The sequence below is a fragment of the Caretta caretta genome, chromosome 1 (genome assembly GCF_965140235.1).
Source record: "Caretta caretta isolate rCarCar2 chromosome 1, rCarCar1.hap1, whole genome shotgun sequence".
NCBI lineage: Eukaryota > Metazoa > Chordata > Testudines > Cheloniidae > Caretta > Caretta caretta.
Genome location: NC_134206.1, coordinates 119,315,053 through 119,341,633, shown reverse-complemented (window position 1 = coordinate 119,341,633; position 26,581 = coordinate 119,315,053). Strand labels below are relative to the sequence as shown.

The 26,581-nt window shown below is 42.1% G+C and overlaps 1 protein-coding gene across 3 annotated transcripts in view; it reads right to left on the bottom strand.

Annotated features, from left to right (window-relative positions):
• The window catches only part of AFF3 (ALF transcription elongation factor 3), a 488,013-nt gene that overhangs the window by 389,646 nt on the left and 71,786 nt on the right, over positions 1-26,581 (bottom strand). For all 3 annotated transcript variants that reach the window (XM_048857937.2, XM_048857946.2, XM_048857957.2), the window contains exon 3: positions 20,230-21,033. In XM_048857937.2, the coding sequence (XP_048713894.2) occupies positions 20,230-21,033 (804 nt within the window). The remainder of the gene's footprint in view (positions 1-20,229; positions 21,034-26,581) is intronic.

Here is a 26,581-nt window from a genome sequence, read left to right as displayed (position 1 = left end):
CAGGCCCTCCCTCCATGAAAGCAATGGCAGACAATCGTTTTGCACCTTTTTTCCTGAGTTACCTGTGCAGACGCCATTACCATGGCAAGCATGGAGCCCACTCAGCTCACTGTCACCGTACGTCTCCTGGGCAGCCCATTGCCTTGTGGCAGCAGATGGTGCAACAGGCCTGATAACCATCATCATCATCATGTCCGAAGTGCTCCTGGCCGCCTCAGTAAGGTTGGTTAGGAGCACCTAGGCAGACATGGGCGTAGGGACTAAAATAGGAGTGACTCAACCAGGTCATTCCCTTTAGTCCTGCCAGCAATCCTATTGTACCATCTTCTGCCGAGCAGGCAGGAGATGAGGATGGTTAGCAGTCCTACTGCACCATCTGCTGCCAGCCAAAGATGTAAAAGATAGATGGAGTAGATCAAAACAAGAAATACATGAGATTTGTTTTGTATTCATTTGCCCCCCCGTGAAATCAACTGCTGACAATCATTTCTGTGAGGTCTGTCAGGGGCACCTTGAAAAGTTTAATGGAGATTCAGTCCTGCCTGAAATACCGGGGGGAGGGATAGCTCAGTGGGTCGAGCATTGGGTTGAACATGGGCCTGCTAAACTCAGGGTTTTGAGTTCAATCCTTGAGGGGGCCATTCTGTGTGACAGTTGTTTTTGTTTCTCCTTAATGTAAAGCCACTCCCTTTGTTGATTTTAATTCCCTGTAAGCCATGTCATCAGTCGCTCCTCCCTCCATCAGAGCAATGGCAGACAATCGTTCCACACCTTTTTTCGGTGCAGATGCCATACCACGGCAAGCATGGAGCCTGCTAAGATCACTTTGGCAATTAGGAGCACATTTAACACCACGCGCATTATCCAGCAGTATATGCAGCACCAGAACCTGGCAAAGCGAAACCGGGTGAGTAGGCGAAGTCAGCGCGGTGACGAGAGTGATGAGAACATGGACACAGACTTCTCTCAAAGCATGGGCTCTGGCAATGTGGGCATCATCGTGCGAATGGGGCAGGTTCATGCGGTGGAACGCTTATTCTGGGCTCGGGAAACAAGCACAGACTGGTGGGACCGCATAATGTTGCGGGTCAGGGACGATTCCCAGTGGCTGTGAAACTTTCGCATGCATAAGGGCACTTTCACGGAACTTTATGACTTGCCTTCCCCTGCCCTATGGCACAAGAATACCAAGATGAGAGCAGCCCTCACAGTTGAGAAGTGAGTGGCAATAGCCCTGTGGAAGCTTGCAACGCCAGACAGCTACCGGTCAGTTGGGAATCAATTTGGAGTGGGCAAAACTACTGTAGGGGCTGCTGTGATGCAAGTAGCCGACCCAATCAAAGATCTGCTGATATCAAGGGTAGTGACCCTGGGAAACGTGCAGGTCATAGTGGATGGCTTTGCTGCAATGGGATTCCCTAACTGTGGTGGGGCCATAGACGGAACCCATATCCCTATCTTGGCACCGGAGCACCAAGCCGCCAAGTACATAAACCACAAGGGGTACTTTTCAATAGTGCTGCAAGCACTGGTGGATCACAAGGGACATTTCACCAACATCAACGTGGGATGGCCGGGAAAGGTACATGATGCTCACATCTTCAGGAACTCTGGTCTGTTTCAAAAGCTGCAGGAAGCGACTTTATTCCCAGACCAGAAAATAACCGTTGGGGATGTTGAAATGCCTATATGTATCCTTGGGAACCCAGCCTACCCCTTAATGCCATGGCTCATGAAGCCATACACAGGCAGCCTGGACAGTAGACAGGAGCTGTTCAGCTACAGGCTGAGCAAGTGCAGAATGGTGGTAGAACGTGCATTTAGACATTTAAAAGCACGCTGGTGCAGTTTACTGACTCTGTTAGACCTCAGCGAAACCAATATTCCCACTGTTATTACTGCTTGCTGTGCGCACCACAATATCTGTGAGAGTAAAGGGGAGACTCTTTTGGCGGGGTGGGAGGTTGAGGCAAATCGCCTGGCTGCTGGTTACACGCAGTCAGACATCAGGGCGGTTAGAAGAGCACAGGAGGGCGTGGTGCGCATCAGAGAAGCTTTGAAAACCAGTTTCATGACTGGCCAGGATATGGTATGAAAGTTCTGTTTGTTTCTCCTTGATGAACCCCCGCCCCCCGGTTCACTCTACTTCCCTGTAAGCTAACCACCCTCCCCTCCTCCCTTCGATCACTGCTTGCAGAGGCAATAAAGTCATTGTTGCTTCACATTCATGCATTCTTTATTAATTCATCACACAAATAGGGGGATAACTGCCAAGGTAGCATGAGGAGGGAAGTACTGGGAGGGGTGGTGGAGGAGGGAAGGACAAGGCCACACAGCACTTTAAAAGTTTACAACTTTAAAACTTATTGAATGCCATTCTTCTGTTGCTTGGGCAATCCCCTGGGGTGGAGTGGCTGGAGGCCTCCCCACCACGTTCTTGGGCGTTTGGGTGAGGAGGCTATGGAACTTGGGGAGGAGGGCGGTTGGTTACACAGGGGCTATAGCAGCCGTCTGTGCTCCTGCTGCCTTTCCTGCAGCTCAACCATACACTGGAGCATATTAGTTTGATCCTCCAGCAGCCTCAGCATTGAATCCTGCCTCCTCTCATCACGCTGCCGCCACCTTTCAGCTTCAGCCCTCTCTTCAGCCCGCCACCTCTCCTCCTGGTCATTTTGTGCTTTCCTGCACTCTGATGTTGTCTGCCTCCACACATTCGTCTGTGCTCTGTCAGTGTGGGAGGACAGCATGAGCTCAGAGAGCATTTAGTCGCAAGTGCGTTTTTTTCGCCTTCTAATCTTCGCTAGCCTCTGGAAAGGAGAAGATCCTGTGATCCTTGAAACACATGCAGCTGGTGGAGAAAAAAAGGACAGTGGTATTTAAAAAGACACATTTTATAGAACAATGGGTACACTCTTTCATGGTAAACCTTGCTGTTAACATTACATATGTAGCACGTGCTTTCGTTACAAGGTCGCATTTTGCCTCCCCTCACTGCATGGCTAACCCCTCCCCCCTCCCCGTGGCTAACAGCAGGGAACATTTCTGTTCAGCCACAGGCAAACAGCCCAGCAGGAATGGGCACCTCTGAATGTCCCCTTAAGAAAAGCACCCTATTTCAACCAGGTGACCATGAATGATATCTCACTCTCCTGAGGATAACACAGAGAGATAAAGAACGGATGTTGTTTGAACGCCAGCAAACATACACTGTAATGCTTTGTTCTGCAATGATTCCCGACTACGTGCTACTGGCCTGGCGTGGTAAAGCGTCCTACCATGGTGGCCGGATAAGGCTGCCCTCCCCAGAAACCTTTTGCAAAGGCTTTGGGAGTACATCCAGGAGAGCTTTATGGAGATATCCCTGGAGGATTTCCGCTCCATCCCCATACATTTTAACAGACTTTTCCAGTAGCTGTACTGGCCACAAATGCCAGGGCAAATTAATCATTAAATACGCTTGCTTTTAAACCATGTATACTATTTAAAAAGGTACACTCACCAGAGGTCCCTTCTCCACCTGGCGGGTCTGGGAGGCAGCCTTGGGTGGGTTCGGGAGGGACTGGCTCCAGGTCCAGGGTAAGAAAGAGTTCCTGGCTGTCAGGAAAACTGGTTTCTCCACTTGCTTGCTGTGAGCTATCTACAACCTCATCATCATCATCTTCCTTGTCCCCAAAACCTGCTTCCGTGTTGCCTCCATCTCCATTGAAGGAGTCAAACAACACGGTTGGGGTAGTGGTGGCTGAACCCTCTAAAATGGCATGCAGCTAATCATAGAAGCAGCATGTTTGGGGCTCAGACCCAGAGCGGACATTTGCCTCCCTGGTTTTCTGGTAGGCTTGCCTCAGCTCCTTAAGTTTCATGAGGCACTGCTTCGAGTCCCTGTTATGGCCTCTGTCCTTCATGCCCTGGGAGATTTTGACAAATATTTTGGCATTTCGAAAACCGGAATGGAGTTCCGATAGCACGGATTCCTCTCCCCATACAGCAATCAGATCCCGTACCTCCCGTTCGGTCCATGCTGGAGCTCTTTTGCGATTCTGGGACTCCATCATGGTCACCTCTGCTGATGAGCTCTGCACTCACCTGCAGCTTGCCACGCTGGCCAAACAAGAAATTAAATTCCAAAGTTCGTGGGCCTTTTCCTGTCTACCTGGCCAGTGCATCTGAGTTGAGAGTGCTGTCCAGAGCGGTCACAATGGAGCACTCTGGGATAGCTCCCAGAGGCCAATATCATCTAATTGCGTCCACAGTACCCCAAATTCGACCCGGCAAGGCCAACCAATTTCAGTGCTAATCCCCCTGTCGGGGGTGAGGTAAGGAAATCGATTTTAAGAACCCTTAAGTTGAAAAAAAGGGCTTCGTCATGTTGACGGGTACAGGGTTAAATCGATTTAACGCTGCTAAATTCGACCTCAACTCCTAGTGTAGACCAGGGCTTAGTGAATCTTCAAAGATTTATAGCACTAGTTTTAGTTGCACTTCCTGAGAGTCAACTCATCTCATGATCTTTACAGAGCAGTCATTAGCATATCTGAGAAATCCCCTTTCAGTGTATTTTACAGTCTCTTCTCTGTGTATTGAGGTAGTTTTATAAGTTATGTGCAGAGATATGCCATAATTGCTAATGTCATGTAAGTGTCATGAAATCACAAATATGGATTTATTTACTCAGGGTCAGTAAGGAAACTGGTTCTGAACAGGAAACCAGAAAACTTTAATTAAGACATACACAAGGTGATCAAGCCTCTAGGATTGGTCAGAAAACTCCTTTGATGCTCTAAAAATATAACTTAAAGTTACCAGGTTAATAAAGTACAGCATTTCAAATAGATTTCTGAATTCAACTGCCATTTTCAGCAATTGATCTTGATACTGAGTTACTATTGCAAATATTGAATTTCTATCAGTAACAACCAGAATTATTATATCTTTTTTTTTAAAAATAAAAAAGTTTAAAAAATGAGGTAAGAATATTGTCTTCCCTCAAGCAATATTGTCTTGATCAAAAGAAGTTTTCACTATGTATAAAAATAACATTCATACATGTGCCCTGATCTTGCTCTCAGTTAAGTCAATGGCAAGATTCCCATTAATTTAAACAGGATCAGTGAATAACTCACATGGAAGAGGTAAACCATGAGTGACATAACCACATGGGAACTGTCTCTGTCTCACTGACCTAAAGAGCTACTTTTATCAAGAAATATGGCAAGAAATATGGTGATAAAACAGCCATGAAGTCAAAGTGTAACATTATTTCTTTGCTTGTGCTTTTCTGTAATTTTCACTTTCAGGATAAAGGCTAGGAAGAATTTTACATTATAATCTATTATTATGTAAATCTCTGTAACATAGAAGTTGGAGCATGGAACTGGGAGTTAACTCTGCTTGGTTTATTCCTCATTATGACACTTATATATGACCGTGGCAAAGTGACTGCCCCTGATAGTGACTAAGTTTACTTCTCGGTAAGTGGAATTAGTATCACCCATTTTAGAGTTATTCAGCATTAATTAATTCTTACACAGTACTTTGAGAGCCTTGGCTAAATGGTGTTAATAATAATAATACAACTGGTATATTTTATTTTGGTTTGTACAGATATCGGATATTATCATAGCTGGTCAAATAGCTGTAATATCTAATCAGAAAAGAATCGTGTATATTTCAGATAGAAAGCGAATGTGACCAAGTATATTGCACACTCTCTTGCATAGCTATGGAAGCATTAGCAACGCTAATGCAGTCTGCCCAACAACTAAGGGACATAAACCAAGAAAGATAATTGTGTGCACAGCACTAATTTTTAAGGTCTCATGTGATAACATACAATATGTTTTAGAGAAAATCCAAAGATATTTGGCATGTAACTGTATAAACCTGTTTCACACCTGATTTGCTTTCAAGGAGCTTGCATCTACCGCCTATCCCCATTTTCGTTCATGTCATAATATAATTTATTTTGCGTGACTGAATGAGAATATGATTACGCTCCCAATGCATCACAGCTCATATCACACCTTCCTTTTATTCCCTGGCAAGAGGATGATTGTCATAGTCTGACTTTTTTAATAATTGTGAGACTATATGCTATATGGATTCAGTCTACGCCAGTCACTTCTTGATTTATACAACAGCATCAAGTTATATGAAACATATATGGTATTTGCGATACAAAAAGGCTAAGAAATAGGTGACTGGCACATTATCCTTGGAATACAATGTAAACACTGCTATTGTGTTCCAAGTCTGTAGTTTGAAAGGTAAGGAATGTTGTAAAGATTTCACTTAAAGGTAAAAGTACAGCTCCTTTGTGTTTAACCCCTTAAACTTGCTTAATGTCAACCAAAACAGTCTCTTTTTCATACACTTCTCTAGGAGCCATAGCATACTCTCCTGTGGAAAACCTCATGAAAGAGGACACATTTCTTAGAAAAAACTGCAGCTTTGAAGCTCTGGAGTTTTTCAGGTGGGATGCTAGCTGGGGGACTGGGTTATCCTATGGCAGAAGCCAATGAGAAACAGAGGGAAGTAAGAACCTGGGGAGGCTGAGAGCAGCCTTCAGGATTCATTCTTGTGTGAAAGGGGAAAAGTGTGCTTAAAATGTACTTCTGAAGATATCCCCAACACACAGGAGAGTTAAGGGTGGCAGGGAACTCTACAGACCAGCTGCAGAGTGCCTGGAGCATTTTGCACACAGAAATCTGACTACAGCTGTGTGAATAACCGATTTTTCGGTTAGCTATTGAATACAATTTATATATATGGTTTCAGAGGAACAGCCGTGTTAGTCTGTATTCGCAAAAAGAAAAGGAGTACTTGTGGCACCTTAGAGACTAACCAATTTATTTGAGCATGAGCTTTCGTGAGCTACAGCTCACTTCATCAGATGTATACCGTGGAAACTGCAGCAGACTTTATATACACACAGAGAATATGAAACAATACCTCCTCCCACCCCACTGTCCTGCTGGTAATAGCTTATCTAAAGTGATCAACAGGTGGGCCATTTCCAGCACAAAGCCAGGTTTTCTCACCCTCCACCCCCCCACACAAATTCACTCTCCTGCTGGTGCTAGCCCATCCAAAGTGACAACTCTTTACCACTTTGGATGGGCTAGCACCAGCAGGAGAGTGAATTTGTGTGGGGGGGTGGAGGGTGAGAAAACCTGGCTTTGTGCTGGAAATGGCCCACCTGTTGATCACTTTAGATAAGCTATTACCAGCAGGACAGTGGGGTGGGAGGAGGTATTGTTTCATATTCTCTGTGTGTATATAAAGTCTGCTGCAGTTTCCACGGTATACATCTGATGAAGTGAGCTGTAGCTCACGAAAGCTCATGCTCAAATAAATTGGTTAGTCTCTAAGGTGCCACAAGTACTCCTTTTCAATTTATATATATATTTATTTTTCTGGGTTGACCCAAAACCAAAATATTTCTGCAAACTGGAAAAGGTGAAAAATTTTCATTGAGTAACCCAAAATGAAATATTTCATTTTCAAGGGTTTTTTTTACGCTTTTAAAAAGAAAATGGAAGTAAATTCAAAATGAGAAGTCATTCTGAATAAAAAAATCAAAATGTTTCATTTTGAAAAATGAAATGTTTTGACTGTTTTCTGAAGTTTTAGTTTTTTTGATATTTTAACGAAACAGGTGATTTTGTCAAAAAAAATCACAACATGTTTTAGTCAACTCAAATGTGTATTTTTTATTTTATTTATTTATTACAATAAAATTTCACCCAGCTCTAATGCTTACACCGTCATCAGTAATTTAGGTGGATTTCTCAGGCATAATTCCATGCTGTTCTCACCATATTATCCCACATACGGTTTCTTCCCTGCTCTACAGGTTAGCCCGGTGGATTAATACTGTTGTCTATCTTGGGCCTGGTTTACACTAGGAAATTAGGTTGGTATAACTATGCCTCTTAGGGGTATGAAAAATTCATACCCCTGAGCAACACAGCTAAATAGATATAACTCCAGTGTAGACAGTGCTAGGTTGATGAGAGAATTGGTATGGCCCCTAAAGAATTCCCCCATCAACCTAGCTACCACCTCTCGAGGAGATGGATTACCTACACTGACAGGAGCTCCCCTCTCATCGGTGTAGGTAGCATCTTCCCTGAAGTGCTGCAGCTCCACTGCTGCAGTGTTTTAAGTGTAGATAATTCCCTAATATTTATTTATATGGCCCCAATTACCATAGTCTGAGTGCCTCATAATACCCCAGTTAGTAGGGAAGTAATATTATTCCCATTTTACAGATGGGGAATTGAGGCACAGAGAGTCTAATTGACTTTCCCATGGCCATACAGGAAGTCTGTCACAGACAGTTAATTGAACCCAGGTCTCCCAGCTCCAGGCTAGCTCCCAAACTATCCTTCTGCCCTGCTGTGACAGTTGCCTTCTGCTTACAGTGTGTTGGGGTTTTTTTTCACCTCTCACTTTCTTTCTCCCTCCCCCCTCTCAAATTACTACCAGTTCCATGTCCTTTTTTCAGTGGTATGATTTGATTCTAGACTGGCACTTCTACAAGCTGAGAAATGAACTGGCTAATGTATTTCCTTGAGTCAATTTGTCCTCTAGGATGTAATTCAACCTTCAAGAGAAAAGAATATGAGTGCCAATCCATGGTTATTCTATTTATTTTAGCCAAATCTACTTTTTCTTAATTATAGGTTTTAGTCAGGCACAGTTGCTCAATCAGAAAACCCCTTTCTCTACCTGTTAGAATCATAGAATCATAGAATATCAGGGTTGGAAGGGACCCCTGAAGGTCATCTAGTCCAACCCCCTGCTCGAAGCAGGACCAATTCCCAGTTAAATCATCCCAGCCAGGGCTTTGTCAAGCCTGACCTTAAAAACCTCTAAGGAAGGAGATTCTACCACCTCCCTAGGTAACGCATTCCAGTGTTTCACCACCCTCTTAGTGAAAAAGTTTTTCCTAATATCCAATCTAAACCTCCCCCACTGCAACTTGAGACCATTACTCCTCGTTCTGTCATCTGCTACCATTGAGAACAGTCTAGAGCCATCCTCTTTGGAACCCCCTTTCAGGTAGTTGAAAGCAGCTATCAAATCCCCCCTCATTCTTCTCTTCTGCAGGCTAAACAATCCCAGCTCCCTCAGCCTCTCCTCATAAGTCATGTGTTCTAGACCCCTAATCATTTTTGTTGCCCTTCGCTGGACTCTCTCCAATTTATCCACATCCTTCTTGTAGTGTGGGGCCCAAAACTGGACACAGTACTCCAGATGAGGCCTCACCAATGTCGAATAGAGGGGAACGATCACGTCCCTCGATCTGCTCGCTATGCCCCTACCTATACATCCCAAAATGCCATTGGCCTTCTTGGCAACAAGGGCACACTGCTGACTCATATCCAGCTTCTCGTCCACTGTCACCCCTAGGTCCTTTTCCGCAGAACTGCTGCCTAGCCATTCGGTCCCTAGTCTGTAGCTGTGCATTGGGTTCTTCCGTCCTAAGTGCAGGACCCTGCACTTATCCTTATTGAACCTCATCAGATTTCTTTTGGCCCAATCCTCCAATTTGTCTAGGTCCTTCTGTATCCTATCCCTCCCCTCCAGCGTATCTACCACTCCTCCCAGTTTAGTATCCTCCGCAAATTTGCTGAGAGTGCAATCCACACCATGCTCCAGATCATTTATGAAGATATTGAACAAAACCGGCCCCAGGACCGACCCTTGGGGCACTCCACTTGATACCGGCTGCCAACTAGACATGGAGCCATTGATCACTACCCGTTGAGCCCGACAATCTAGCCAGCTTTCTACCCACCTTATACTGCATTCATCCAACCCATACTTCCTTAACTTGCTGACAAGAATACTGTGGGAGACCGTGTCAAAAGCTTTGCTAAAGTCAAGAAACAATACATCCACTGCTTTCCCTTCATCCACAGAACCAGTAATCTCATCATAAAAGGCGATTAGATTAGGCAGGCATGACCTTCCCTTGGTGAATCCATGCTGGCTGTTCCTGATCACCTTCCTCTCATGCAAGTGCTTCAGGATTGATTCTTTGAGGAATCATGATGTTCTCATGATTGTACATGATTCTTCTCATGATGTACAGTTCTATTTGCACAAACCTGCACCAACTGAATATCTGACTACGTTTGAATATCTAACATGTTGGAATATATAAGTGCAAAAATATATTTTTTTGGAGAGATGGTATTGTAGCTATTTGAACTGTAATAATAATCTCCAGTATGCACAAGAAAAAAATTCAACTACAACTTTAAAAAAAAATTACAATACAGAGATGCGGTTTTAAATTCTGTCACTTCTTGAACACGTGGTGGGTTACATGTGGATGTAAACAAGATATAATCTTTTCACTGCACCAATCTCCATTACAGCCATTTGCAGAAAATACAGAAGGATATGAATAGCAATTTTCACCAACAGATTGCTTCAGATAGAAAATGCTGGACCTCAACAATCTGGAATCTGTGGTTCTTCTGCACTTCCCTCATAGTTTCTACATTCATTTTCCCTCACAAGTAAACCTTGCTTAAATATTTAAAATCTGCTGTAAGAAATGAGTAACTGTAATAACTTGATCAGCAGGAATGGTGTCATATTTCTCTCACTGATAGAGCAATGTAGTGCAGCAGCATACAACATTGCCTCTTTGTTATTGGAAGGGGGGTTGGGAAAAGAAGCTAGTATGCTATTCCATACAATAACTTGAGCCTACAGCATCCTGCATTCTGTTTTTAACACATGAAATAATATGGTACCATATTTCAGTACATTAAATTGTTACATATATCAAATACAATTAAGAAATTTGGAATTGCATGAATACATCATGTACATACTTCTTTACAGATGCATTTTTCTTCAGACAGGCTGGTGCCTGCTTTAATTTGGAAGCTATCCATTTTCATACAAAGTTAACCAAGAGTGACAGGAAATCAGATGCCTACATTATTTATCTTTTCTGAACTTTTTTTTCAATAAAACCCCCCCACCTGTTAATTGCTTTTCTGGGAAGCTATTTTGTAGCACCATAAGGATAGATCTTCTGTATTTTGAAACACTAAGGAAATGAAACTTTAAGGTGTGCAAGGTGAATATGGTGTGCAAATATTGGGGATGTTTTGTTTTCATTAACAGTAATTGAATGTGTGACCAACAGTAAATGGTCTTTGACTGCTGGATGCACTAACCATGACTATTGGAGATCTGACCTTTTTAACTCCATTTATCAAATGGCACACATTGGTCATTTCTTTGGTTGAAATTATCAGTGCTCTGTCCAGCCCTTCACATTTTCCTTTGGTTCTCCGGCTCTTCAATCATATCTGACCCTAAGTGTCTCATACATTCAGAGACAGCAACTTCATGTCACTCTAATTAATTAAAGACTGAGAAAAGAAACTACAGACCAAGACAGGGACACCTTTTTTGTGGATAATTAAAAAAAATCCTAGGCCATCTTTAGGGCTTGCTCCTGCAGAAACGGATGTGCGTATGAGTACAAGGTAAAGTGTATGAGTAGACTGGGATTATTATTATAATTACTGGGACAGAGGAACCCAGTCCTGCATGAATACGAGCACTGCTGTATCTGTCAAGTTATGTGGGCCTAGTATCAGGAGTAAGGCCTTACAGGATAGCATGTATCTAAGCGCTTCATTGACAAGATTAAGTTTGCACCTAAACTTGTCTCCTAAGATCTGGCATGCTCCACACACATCCATCCAACCTCTTTATTAAAATCCATGTTCTTAAGAGTCATAGAGCAGGTACAATGGGCACTTGAGAACTCTGCTCATTGGAGAGAATAATGCCCTGTGCTAAATCTTATTTGAGTCCACAAGTAGCCTTCACTTACATTGCACTAAAGAGCAGCAACTTGTGGTTCCTGCTGTGTGCCCTGCAGGATCACAAGATCCAGAACTTTGTGTTAAATTTTAAAACATCCCAGTGCAGTTGCAGTAATTCAAAACAGTGAATGTTAACAGAGCAAATAAAAAGACATTTGAATATACAATTATCCTGTGAGACATATTTCATTAAGAAAGTTTATTAGATTGTATTTGGCAGTCAGGATTTGTTTTACATCCACCCATTATCATATTAAGCACTACAAACTGATTTTAAAAATCTACCAAATTTCTGTTTAATTAAAAAATGTTTTCAGTTCTAGAAATCTTAGTTCTTTTATTCACAATGTTATTATCTTAATATGCAGAGCTAAAGAAGCACTGCAATCCTGTATAACTGAACTCTATTCATGTATATGGTATTACCGCTAGAGATGATTCACAAAGCAAAAACATCCAGGTAATTTGTGGGGGAAAGATGGAATGCACTTTTTCCTAATAAAATACAGAATTCTGACATTCATTAAGCTTTTTTCCTCATCCTAAAAGTGGCAACCTTTCCAACTGATACCTATAGGAAAGATCAATTTTACTGACACGTGGAGTTGAGTAAAAGAGACCCTTGTTACAATGCTCAAATATACATCTTTTATTAAATACAAAAAACAAACTTGGGAAAAACTGGCAAGAAGATGCATAAGTTAAGGAAGTCCCTTGAAAATCATAACTTATATATACAGTTATCAGAGATTTTCCTACAGTGATTATCGTACTAGTCAAGATTAATGAGGAATAACAAGTAACTCACCATAGCAACCAATGTAGATTAGACACCATATGGAAAGAGATACATACAAAACATTTAGAATCAAAGCAATATAGTTCTTGATTTTTCAAAGATGTTAAATACGTTTGTGTAGCATTTTCCCCCACACAAGAAAAAATGGTTATTTGATACAAAAGGGAAATGAAACTGTTCTGCTGGGGATGGAAATAGTAAAAAGTAGAGAGCACTAAAATATATATCAAGTAAAAGCTTATAAGACAAGGTCTCGTTCCTGCAAACACTGTCAGATGAGTAAATTTCTGCACTAGTCCCACTAAATTCAATGAGCCTGTGTACAGGTGTAAAGTTACTATATGCATCAGTGTTTGCAGGATCCTAGAAGAAGAATTCATAAAAGCCACCTTAGCTTACTTAATCAAACAACGATTATCCATAAAACAGACTTAGCACATTTGGTTCACCCTATGTTTGTTTGAGACTTTCAGCACTACTCGCCCATTCCTTCTTTGGAACCTGTATTATTGCATTCCCCTAAGTAAAAACACAAAACTCTATACACCCCCCCACACATGCACTCAAAGAACTTAAATAAACCTATGACTGTTTCAGATCACTGAGCAATGTTTCGTGTATTTGTTGTTGATTAATTCTTATTGAGAGAAAATATCCTTTACTTGTGAAAAGTCATGTTTAATGTTACACAGTCTAATTGCACTCTTGCTCTATTCCTGATGCATGTAGCTTGCTAAACTCCGTCTCATTAATATCTGGGAAAGAAAAGATTTGCAACTAGCTCCTACGACTCATAGGGTTGCCAACCCTCCAGGATAGTCCTGGAGTCTCCAGGAGTTAAAGTTTAATCCTTAATTAAAGATTATGTCATGTGATGAAACTTCCAGGAATATGTCCAACCAAAACTGGCAACACTAACTACTAATAGTATGGTACTCAAGTTCTGTGGTTGTATGGTACTCAAGTTCTTGTGGTTCCCAAACACTGCAGCATTTCTGTTTACTTTATAACAGCACTTTACTGCTGTAAAACTGACAACTGTTACAAGACTCACACCACACTTAATTCCATTACATAACAGAACCAAACTTCCAACCTCTTTTGGCAAATCTTAACTCATCTCAAAAGAATTACTGACTTATCGTTAATGTGTCCACATTAGTTGGATCCAAAAAACACTTTCAACTGCTCATCTGTTTTTTGTTCCTGCCTGTACAAGACATAATTCTACACATCAGGCTTTGGAGGAGAAAAACTTTGGTTCATTTCCCAACCCCGCCAGTTGCCTGGACTCTATAGTGGCACTGAAGAAGAGAGCACTGTTCTACTGTTTCCCTGAAGTTAGCACTGACAAAGAGAATCAGAGCTCCTGAATGAAACTGCAGACCTTTGCGATGATGCAGAGTATCTTCCATTTTCTTGACTGATACGCAGTCTTTATGGTAGGTTTCAGAGTAACAGCCGTGTTAGTCTGTATTCACAAAAAGAAAAGGAGGACTTGTGGCACCTTAGAGACTAACCAATTTATTTGAGCACGAGCTTTCGTGAGCTACAGCTCACTTCATCGGATGCAGTTTCCACGGTATGTATCCAATGAAGTGAGCTGTAGCTCACGAAAGCTCATGCTCAAATAAATTGGTTAGTCTCTAAGTCTTTATGGTGACAGCACAAGTATTGATTATGACAATTTTTCCCATCTACTGTAGAATGGAGTTTCTACTTGTAAGAACCTGCCAGACTAGAAGCTGGGACCATGGGGGTTCTGGACCACTGACACCTCCACATCACCACAGGAGGCTTGGGCTAAGCTCATGTGGGAAGATGCTGTGAGGCTAGGCTCGACAGGAAGTACCACCAAGGAGCACCTGAGTGGCAGCTCTTCACAGCCCACTGATTGGCTGGCGCCAGCACTTAAACCAGGAAGCCATGACAGGGCTGTGCAATAAAACAGACTACCTGCCTGTCTCTGCTTGAGACCCTGCGTGTAAGAGACCCCAGACTATGGCCTCCAACTCTGCCTGTCTTCTGACACCTGACTTTTGGTTTTCCCTCTGGCCTGTCTCAGACTCTGACTTCTTGTACCCAACCCGGCCTGATACCCACTTTGACCACTAGGCCTGAATTGCCTATGTCCCAGTCATGACATTACTGCTAAATGAGATGAAGCCACATTTAGTTTTTCACACATGAATGTCTACTGCAGCGGTTCTCAAACTTCATTGCACCGTGATCCCCTTCTGACAACAAAAATTACTACACGACCCCACGAGGGGGGACCAAAACCTGAGCCCCACCGCCCTGGGCCAGGGAGGAGGGCAAAGCCAAAACCCAGGGTCTTCAGCCCTAGGAAAGGGGCCTGTAACCTGATACCCGCAACCCAGGGCTGAAGCCAAAGCCTGAGCCCTGCTACATAGGGCTGAAGCCCTCGGGCTTTGGCCCCAGGCAGTAGGGCTCAGGCTTCAGTCCTGGGTGGTGGGGCTCAGGCTTCAGCCCCGGGTCTCCAGCAAGTCTAACACCAGTCCTGGCGACCCCATTAAAATGGGGTTGCGACCCACCTTGGGGTCCTGACCCACAGTTTGAGAACCGCTGGTCTACTGTTTAATTTTTGGTTGTTAAGGGTTTTTGTTATTCCAACATCCTTGAATAAAACTGACTGAGAAAAAATTGTCCCTAATGACATCCATAACTATCATGCACCATTGAAGAATGGTGGCTAGTGCCTGCTGCCAGACACTGCTGAGACTACAACTGGGAGAATAATGGATGCTTCAGTTCACTGGCAATTCCAAAACAAATCAGAAAAAATATTGGGTTGAACTAAATATTTAGTTTGACATGAAGCTAAACATTTTGTTTCGATTTGGAGCATTTGTTAATGTTATTAAAAATAAAATGGAAGAAAATTTCAAAACACAAAATGTCATTTTGAACCAAAAAAATCACAGAAACGGCCATACTGGGTCAGTATCGTGTCTTCTGACAGTGGTTAGTGCCAGGTGCTTCAGAGGGAATGAACAGGACAGTTGATCATGAACAGAACAAGTAATCCAACCAAAATCTTTTGTTTCAAAAAATGTCAAAGGAAACATTTCAATTTTTTCAGAAATTTGTTTTTGGAAACAAATTTAACAAAACTGACACAAATTCATAAAATATTTTGGTGTCGATGCATCTGCATTTTGCCAAAAAAAATTTCCAGCAAAAAAATTTCACACAGCTCTAAATGCGGCAAGTAATTACTTCAATATGGCCAATCACAGTGAGTTTCTTACCCAGGCAAACTCCCATTGATTTCAACAGGAGTTTGCCTGAGTAAGGACTGAGGAAGAATGGAATAAGGAACTCCACATGTAGTGCATAAGGCATAACTTTTGCAGAAATTGTGTAAGCACCTTATAAAGAATAAAAAAGTGTCCCAAATATGCTCTTATCTGAATTTCATATAAATATGTTCACATATTTGACAAAAAATGCTTTACACCATTAGACGAGTAGTCACTTCTCATTCTCAAATTCCTGGATTTTCTTTCAGAGTAACAGCCGTGTTAGTCTGTATTCGCAAAAAGAAAAGGAGTACTTGTGGCACCTTAGAGACTAACCAGTTTATTTGAGCATAAGCTTTCATGCACTACAGCTCACTTCATCCAATGAAGTGAGCTGTAGCTCACGAAAGCTTATGCTCAAATAAATTGGTTAGTCGCTAAGGTGCCACAAGTACTCCTTTTCTTTCTGGATTTTCTTGTTTCATTCTACTAAGCAAAGCAGAATTATCAGAGGACATTGCATATTTTACACTCGTGTGTTTCCAGCAATAATAATAAAAACATATAGACTACAATATTGTATTTAAAAACACAATTCAAATACAAAGGCTTACTTGCCATCTCGGTTTTTATGTTTCTGTTTCTAGCATAAAATTTTTTTAGAAATAAGAGGCACTTGCTTTCTTGCTCATTTTCCTCTATAATATGGTATCACATTTCTCTGTACTTCTACTCAGTACATTAGGTTTTTATCTACAGTAATATAATTCACAAATAATGTACAGTAGAATTCAAAATGTGAAACAGAAGTACTTGAGATGAGAGACCATTGTTTATGCAGAGCAATATCATAATTTTTGAAAGGACCAAGAGGTCGGGTATGGCTTCTGATTAATACTGATGAACCCGATTCCTAAAGACTAATATCCCGAATGGGAAACTGATACCTTTACGCATGCAGTCTATCCAAGGTATTCTCATTAAAACAATTTTTTAAATGTTATAAGCTTCACTTTGTGTCAAGATATTGAAGGCTTTCCATATCTGATTAAAATATTAAATGAGGTATTGAGCTACATTAAAAATCAACCTTTTTCACATATTGAAAAGTAATGGTCTATAATTTTTATTAAAGTGCTTTTATTTCCAGTTAATGATAATTGTACCACAGCCAACTTTGTGGCCTGTTCAACTGAAAACCTCCAGGGATATCCCAAAGAAGAGATTGTACAACAGAAGAGACACTTCATATAACATTGCTTCCTATTTTGTATTTTTTACATTTGATCCTAACTTTGACTGTTTTATTTTCTGTTTATTTTTCTAGCTGATGGGTCCTACAAACTGGTAAATGTGCAAGCAAGAGCACAGTTGTTAGATCTACCAGCAGACTTGGGACACAGCAGTACTGCCAAACTCGAGCATTCAAAAAACTATGACTCAGACCTCAAAAATTGAGAAGATTGCTTACACACCATGAGATTTTAAAAAATTAAATAACTCACATTGTTTTTCATCTTTTCTGTTTTTTCACCTTTGGAGGATGCCCATACTCAACTTGTGAACAATCACTTCAAATTCAAAATAAAACCTCAAATGCCCACAAAAAAATGTTGTCCTCACTGTTCTCTCTGAGAAGATGGACTCTTCAATTTTACCCCCTGGGATGCAGGGAACTACCATTCCATTTCTATTTCCCTCCATAACTGGACAGGCTAGACAGCTGCCCAGTTCACGGTCCCCCAGGCTCCCACCTACCTCCCTACATTCACTTGGCTCCCTTATTTCCCTTCCTTTTCCCTCACAGTCTTCTGCCTTTCACGCTCTTCCTACCTGCCACATTTCCCTGTGACCCCTCAATTTCCTCCTGACACCATTTCCCCTGCATGCCCTCTCAGGCCTTATGTAGGCTAGAGTAAAAAGTGTGTTAGAATGGATTACCTAACATGTTTAAACTAACAAGTTTTAAGAATCTAGTATAGACAAAGCAGTGTGTATTCTTTAACATGTTCTAAACTGATCAACTTCAATTCCGTAGGCTTTAAAACTAGATCAGTTTATCACATGTTAAAGAATACACTGCTTTTTCTGCACTACTCTCTTAAAACATCTGGTAAGAATGCATTACTTAACAACCTACAACATCACACCTTTTATGCTAGCCTAGACAAGGCCTTAGTCTGCCTCTTGCTCTCGATACTTCCCTGTGCCAATCCTTCGCCTCTGTTCTGCTCTTCATATACCTCTGCATGCCCTCAGTGTGCCTTCTGCTGCACACATTTCCTTGTCCCCTCATAGTTTCCTGCTCTATTTCTTAAACACATTCCTCTTCCCAGTTTCCCTCACAGCCTCATTTCTGGCCCCTGCCAGGCCCTCTCACATGGTGACTAAGGGATTGCCATCTCCTGAGAACAGCCTGACTTCAGCCCCATTGGAGAGAACTGGAGCCTCATTTTCCTCTGCAAAGGGTAAAGGGACATGATGGTTATTGTGCTGAGGGCAAATATAACTTCAGTCCTATTGACAGTAATGGGAGATGGTGGCCATTTTGGGTAGAGGGCAAAACTTTGCAATATTGAAAGCAGAAATAAAAAAATCACTGAGACTCTTAAAAACCCCCAAATATCTTGAGACATTTGATAAAATTGCAAGAGCTTGAAATATTGAAACAGAAAAAAAGAAGGGATTACAGTTTAGATCTGATAAGTAGTATGCATGCAGGATGCATGAGGCAAGACACTACAGACCAGAGCCCCAGGACTCGGAGCTATTTTTGGTTGAATAGCCTATCAGCTTTGGTTAATACGCCTCCCTGCAGTGACACCCAGGTGCAGAGAATTTCTCTGCACTGTTTGTGATGGAAAATTCTAGCATACGATAAAGCAAAACGCATGTGAATAATATTTAAACCCACAGACCCGTAGCTTTAGGTCACATGAAATGGCCATACCATCTTTTCAATATTTTGAGTCCATCTCAAAACCCTAACACAGATCTCTGTAATACCCCACTAGACATTTTCCTCCAGCTCAATATATCAGAATTTTTCAATTTTTTAACAGTGTTTTGGACATTTATCAGACCACCAGTGCCTCTAACCAGCTAATTTGATTTCAACTAAAATTTCATGTGACATGGTATCAAATTACTAAATTTCAAGTATATTACATCTTATCCCGCTCACACACTAATTTTGTAATTCTATACATTGGACAGTTAATTACCAGAATCATTCCAGTAAATTTCCATAATGCCTGCTGGATCACAGACTGCATAATTTAGTATCTGTTCTTTGAACAGAGTGAGGAAAGGATGGACAATATATAATTAGATGTAGCTTCACTGGATACTAGGCAGGTGAAAATGAGAATACAGGTTAAAAATCCCAAAGCCAAAACTGAAATTTGAAACAAGCAAGTGACTCTTTACTGGCACCTCTGTAAATCTATCTTAAGGAGAAAATTTGAAAGAGCCAGACAAGGCATATGCTTCTGTTATTCCTCGAACACCCCCTCATTTGGGTATCCAAGCATGTGTTTGCACCAGAAAATCAGGGAATGACATGACTAAATGGACAGCAGCACATGCCATGACCTGAACTTCTATCCATAAACACGGGAGTTTGTTGCAAATGGTCAAGTTTGTATGTTAATTGGTTTTCTATAACAGGATGACTCTGGAGGAAATATATCATGTATTTTTGTCTTAAATCGCTTTATAAATCATTTTGAAACTGAGACAATTGCTATGAAAGCTAAATATATGAATAGCCAGTACCATTATTAATCTCTCATCTGTGTTATAATAATAACATTGATTATATAAGTTATTTACATGGTGTAGCTGTTTTGACATTGCGGAGGCCTGTGGAACTATTCCTCACCATCTGTCATAGCTCAATGAATGTCAAAGGGAGAAATCCATTAAAATATGGCAAAATCTAGAAGTAATATGCAGGATTCTTGAACAAGTAAATGAAATTTTATGTCACTATGGTTTCCTCCAGAACTTAGGCTTAGATAGCCAGAGAAATTTCTAGTGATTAATATGCCTTAATTTATGTTAACTGAACATTTGCATCTGTATAATGTGTTTCAGTTCTGAAGACAACTAAGCCTTTATCTCAGATACCTTTTTGATGCAACTATTCAGTTACTATTTGCAGTGTATGCCATTCCAATTTTAAACAAACAAAAGGCTTTAAACAAAACAAATATATAAAAATGTTTAAAAAGAGGTGCACCTTGCAAAGTTTAAATACCAGTTTATTTGGCAATGTCATGAAATATTTAAAAATGCTTACCTCTTCTTGCTTGGGAGTGCTAAATATTGCCATCTTGGTCTTGGCCACAGCTGGGTCAGGCTTATTAGAAGGTACTCCCCTATATGATGTACAGTGCTTGTTAGCTTCTGCTGATAACTTTAGCTTTGGAGAATCATCAGGAGCCTGATCTTGACCATCCATTGGTCTTACATAAGCCGTTGGTTTCTGTTGAACTATATTAGACTTTGAAGCTAGTGAAGGAGGGAAGTTCTGAACACAGTGCGCACTGCTGTGTTTTGCTGGCCTTTCTTGAGCCTGAGAGCCTACTTCTACACTGCAATTTAGTTTTGACTGCTGTTGTGCTTTGCTGACACTGTCTCCAAGCACGGATCTTAAAGTACCTTGTTGTGCTGCACTGACAGATGACGATGTGGGACTCGATGCAAAGTGTTTAAGCTTTTCCAGACCAGTTTTTTGGTTAGCCATTTTGAAGTCACTATTGTGTGACTCAAGCAATCTGTGCCCATGCTTGCTTGCCCTCTGCTGGCCATCAGAAGCATTTTGCCCAGCTTTCTGCCAACCCATTGTGGGGCTCTTGCTTTGCTGACCAGATAGAGCTGCTGGTATGGATGATGAAGTGCTGCAGATGGAAGGCTGAGGCTGTGGTCTTGAATCTGCAATGAAATGTTCATCAGTTTTGTTCACAGGTGCCTGTGGAATCCCAGGTTTTGGAACTCCAACAAGATGACTCTGGTTGGATCGATCTGTCAATAAGTCCTTCATTTCATCATAGTTACCTAATGTATTCTGGATACGATTTGAGAGCTCATCCCCCTTGTTAGTCTGCAAAACAAAACAAAACAAAAATCAAACAAACATTCTGTAACAATTAAAGTAAAAGAAAACAATACCATTCATGCTTCACTCCTTACTGAAGCAGCAGTGCCTTATATAGTAACACAGTTGAGGAATGAGATCAAAAATCCTTATTGTCTCTGAAGACACTTGTCAACATCTTAAATCTACCCTGAACTGGAAAAGCTGTAAAGGGCCTCAGAGTATATAAAAAAGAAATCTACCACTGGTATCACACTGTCGTTAAAATATATTACCTGGAAACTAGAAAATTTATTATTGCGGCTATGCAGAATGATTTGAATTAAATCTGGTCATAATAAAGACATTTCCTTTGTTGGGAGCCAAGTACTGAATTGAGGCCTACAAGGTGCTTAGGCAGCAGCCTTAGCTACTGCACCACAGCAATGCACTGGTGTGCTGCCTCTGACCAACAGCCTTAGTACTGAAGCCCTACAGGCCTACAGCACCCAGTCCCCTGATTAGATGGACAGGCAGCACTTTCATTGAGTAACTGGACTATATAAATGCCTGAACAGGAAGACGAAGCTGACTGAACCCCAGACCACTCCCCAGTCTACTTTGCCTTGCTGCTTCACCTGGACCCTACCTTATTGCCTCATCCAACCTCACCTCCCCAACCCACTAACCTGGCCCCTCGGATTGAGTCTTCCGGCTACTGAAGAACTCCGTCAAGAACTCTGACCATGGCCCCAGACAGCCTCTGATATGGACTGACCCACTGGCTGCCTGACCATCTGCACATACATTACTGCTCTGGACTATCCCCTGGCCCATCTGGCACTAAATCCTTGTAGTCCACAGCAAGCTTCCCCTTTAAGACATGGGTCAGGTTTCAGCCATGAATGAAAATACTACATTCTTGATTTCCTCCAGTATGCATTCTTTACAGAAATGTACACATAGCAGAAAAGGGAGGCAATACAATAGCTTAAGAAATTACTGAATTCACCAGTCAGCCTACTGCATATTCTGAGCTGACCCTAATATCTACGAGGGTCCCATCAAAGTGAGCTAATGGGACATGGGAAAAATATTACTGACTTGTGATTCTACTTCTCTGAAAAGATCATTTCTGACAGAATTCTCACTCCTGGGTCTTAGCTAGGGTGACCAGACAGCAAATGTGAAAAATCGGGACGGGGGTAGAGTGGTAATAGGAACCTATATAAGACAAAGACCCCAAAATTGAGACTGTCCCTATAAAATCAGGACATCTGGTCACCCTAGTCTTAGCTCTTTTGCAAAAAAACAGGAAGTTCTTAACATTTTTTGGCAGTGGTAGAGAGATGGAATACAAGCAAGTTGCATTTTCCATCCTCCCAAGGGTGGAATGTGCTATCATCTGAGCTTAGCCACCGTCTTCGAGCAGGAGGCAAAAGCTCCCCAAAGAAAGAAGACAATCAATAAAAATAATTGAAAACTATTGTCTCACGAAGTTAATTGTAAACAAAGGTGTAAACATTAACATGACCACCTCACAGATTCTTCCAAACTCTGCAGAGAAGCAGGTGTTTGAGTGAGAATCCTATCAGGCTACCTTTACAGAAACAGGATTAGAGGTCAGTAATTTTCTGCCTTTCCTCCACCAGTGGTGAAATCCTGATCCCACTGAAGTCAATGGCAAAACACCCATTGACTTCACTAGGACCAGGATTTAACCTCAGGATTCATGCTCCTGGAGAGAGAGAGAAGCAGCTCAAGGGAAGAACATAAAAAAGAATGTAAAAAAGAAAAAGAATGTAAATAAATCTGCAACAGGAAACAGTAATCAGGCCAATACCAACCATGGAGAGGCCGGTGGGGCCGGGGGGGGAGAGCGGCAGTTGGCTTACTTTTTATAAACTTCATATATAATTGGTTTAAATTAGTCATATACTGAAAGAACCAAACATGCTAGGGGAAAGGAGAATTGGTACTCCCCTAACTCAGAAACAGTATCTGCATCACAGAAACAGGATTTCCTCCTAGAAGCTGAATCCAAGTAATAATGCCTTAGGGAAGTGTGGCATGAGGGCCATGTAGCTGCCTTGTCAATGTTTGCAAGGGAACCATCCCCCCAGGGCAAGCAGTGCAGACAGCTTTGCCTAAAGCTGAACATGCCTTGCACTAGCCTTCTAGTTTCAGGGCAGCCAGGTGATAGATATGCAAAATGCAATCCAACTACAATTTTTGAAATGGATCACTTAGTCACAATATTGCCCAGTGGAGTAAAATAAAAAAAAGTTGGGAGGCTTTTTTAAAGATTTAATCCACTCCAGTTAAAATGCCAAGAACTTTTTGAGCCTAGGGAGAAGAGTATCATGGGTACACGTGGGTGGAAAGAACATTGGCAAGTTGTGAGGCTGACTATGGTGGAAATTTGTCACCACCTGCAAGAGTAATCTCAGCTGAGTCTGAAGCATCACACTGTAAAACTTGGAATAAGATGCAACAGTCATGAGAGCTTGAAGCTCGCTCTCTCTACAAGCAGAAGTCACTATCACACTGAATTTGAGCTCACAGATATTTGGCGGCTTAAAAGGGAGTTTTCATCAGCTTTGTCAGGACCACACTAACATCCCATAATAAAGAGAGCTATTAACGAGATTTAAAAAATTGAAAGCCCCACATAAATCTGAAGATACGGGTCTACAGAGAATACTTTGACTAGTTCTCAACAGACCAGATGTTTCTTAACTTAGTTGGGATTTAAAATAGACTCAGGCAGTAAGAAGCTAGTGAAGCATAGGTAGTAAAGGGGTTGTTATGGGCCTGCTTGTATCATGCCACAACCTTCTTCTACCTGGAATTGTAAGTCCACCTGCTACATGGTTTTTGAAAAGCTAGGAAGACTGGAGCTACCAGTTCAGAAACAGCATAACTAAACATCTCTATCCTGTCAGGAGCAAATCTTCTCAAGGAGGGAGTTCCTGGGTTGGGAAAGAGGAGAGTGCCCTCGGGCCAGACTCCCAGCCTCACGGAATCGGGTATCTGCAACAGAGTTGACAACTATACTTGTCTGGGCCAGTATGGGGTTCGTAAGATCACTCTCTAGACTAAACTTTGCCAAGATCTTAGCTAGCAGAGGTACTAGCAGAAAGGAACAGAGGAGGTAACTTCTTCACTCGATCTCTTCTTCTCCAGCAGATACCTCACTAGTGCAGTCTTTTTCTCTGTGTCTTGGTCAGACGACTACTGAAGAGATCCACCTCTGGTACTCCCCACTGGAGGGAAGAGCTGATACACCATTCCTTGATTCACAGACCATTTGTGAGGATCTGTCACAGACTGATCCAGTCTGCCTATGAGTATGTTCTACTTCCCTGCTACACGTATGGTGTCAAGGAATGTTTAGAGAGACAGGGCCACTTTAACATAAGCAGGTTTTACAAACTCAGGCAGTGTTATAGGATCCCACTACAGAGCAAGCCCCATGTGCACAGAAGCTATTCACCAGCTGGTGCTTCCTTGTGCTGGGTGTGGGGTTGATGGGGCTCCCCCGCTGGTCACCTTCTCCTGTTGTTAGCCTCTGTCTGGGTCTTTTGTGACTTAAAAGTTCAAACCCCCTTCTGGGGTATCCAAGTCTAGCTGTAACTGGACAAGCCCCAAGCTGGCTTCTCCCAGCTAACTTCTTCAAAGTCCCTTCTCCCATCTGCTCCGAGTTCAGCAGCAAAGTCCTTCTAAATCAAACAGAATTGCACTCATCGGTGGGTTTTTTTGGAAGAGTAGCAAGTCCCATGACTTCTGCCTGGGCTCAGGAGAACTCCAAAACGTCTTTCACTCATCTAAGCGCTTGAGCCTCTTGCCCCTCTTGGGTTCCTCTTCAAATCCCAGTTCCTCTTACAGAACATAGCCCCCAGGACTTCCTCCCTGGAGACTGGCCCTTTGTTCCAGGACCTACCACACGAGTTAGCGCCACTCTAGTGACTCAGCTCTCCAGCCACAGCTCAACAACTCTCCTCCACAGCCAGCCCCTAAGTGCTGGGTTTCCTCCCTTTTTAAGTCCTACACCCAGATCAGGTGTGGTAGGGCCTGGCTAATTAAACAAGGTTGGCCAGGCCCTGGCCTCCTGGCCCTTAAAGAGGCAGGTCACCCCATGACATGGTGCTTCCCTACTTATTGATGTAAAATGTGGTGGCCTGATTCTCCTCAAACTAGGGCCACCTTTTTGAATACCAGGCCTTAAAGCCTGAGGAACTGTCCATATCCCTATGTGTGAACATTTTTATGCAGCCTTTGTTCCTGGAAAGACCAACTTCCTCCAAGCATTTGGGCCCCTCTCTATGGACTCCCTGTCACAAGCTAGGCACATTTGTGCTCACTGCAATTTGGATGTCCATAGCTCAGGAGTAGGCAACCTGCAGCATCCAAGCTGATTTTCAGTGGCACTCACACTGCTCGGGTCCTGGCCATTGATCCAGGGGGCTCTGCATTTTAATTTAATTTTAAATTAAGCTTCTTAAACATTTTTAAAACCTTATTTACTTTACATACAACAATAGTTTAGTTCTATATTATAGACTTACAGAAACAGACCTTCTAAAAATGTTAAAATGTATTACTGGCACGTGAAACCTTAAATTAGAATGAATAAATGAAGACTGGGCACACCACTTCTGAAAGGTTGCCGACCCCTGCCATAGCTAATTGAAGATTGTCTCTAGATGCCACCAGGCTAGAGGTATTCTCTCATCTGAATGTGATGTGAGAATGTGCGCTCTTGGGGGCCACTGAAGAGATCTCATCTGCAAATGTGCTATGGGAACTACAAGTACAGCTGTAGCCATCAGATCCAACATTCTTAGTATGGTCTAAGCTGTCATCTGCTGGCTCTTCCTTATCTTCTCTGCCAGAGTGGTAAGGTCTTGGATCCCATCCTGAGGCAGGAAAGGTTCAAGCTAAGCTGTATCTGTCTGGGCTCTCGGGTATTCTAATTGTCTGCTAGGGACAAGTTGGAATGTCGGGTATTTTAACAGGAACTCTAATGGTACAGACTGATTTTATGACACCCTCAAAAGGGTTGCTGTCCTTGAGTAGCCAGTTATTAGGTAGGAGAACACATGCACTCCCAACCTGGGTAAGTAGACCAAGTATTTAGTGAAAACATATCTCACACCTTCTGATACCTGGGAAGTATCTATATGTATAAACAACTGCAAGATCCAGAGGATATAGCCAATCACATTCTTCTTAAAGAACCTTTAGCAAAATTACTGATTTTGTTGATGAGGCAGTCTCTTCTGTCCAGGAAGTATCTGGAATAAAACCCCTTCTCCCTCTTTCTTGGCCAGAAGGGATTGGACTTCCTGCAGCATCTCTTCATCATCAGAGGGTGCCTGAGAGCATTCTTGAGAGGTATAATGGGGTAAGGAACAGTCTGTAGGGCAGTAATACTCAGACTGAGGTTTGGGAGCTGCAAGTAACTCCTCAGTGTGTCTCCTGCAGCTCTTTGCAGCACATGATATTAAAACACTGAGTGATTTAACTATTAACCAATCTAAGTTATTAACCATTCAGGATGCTTTTACTATGT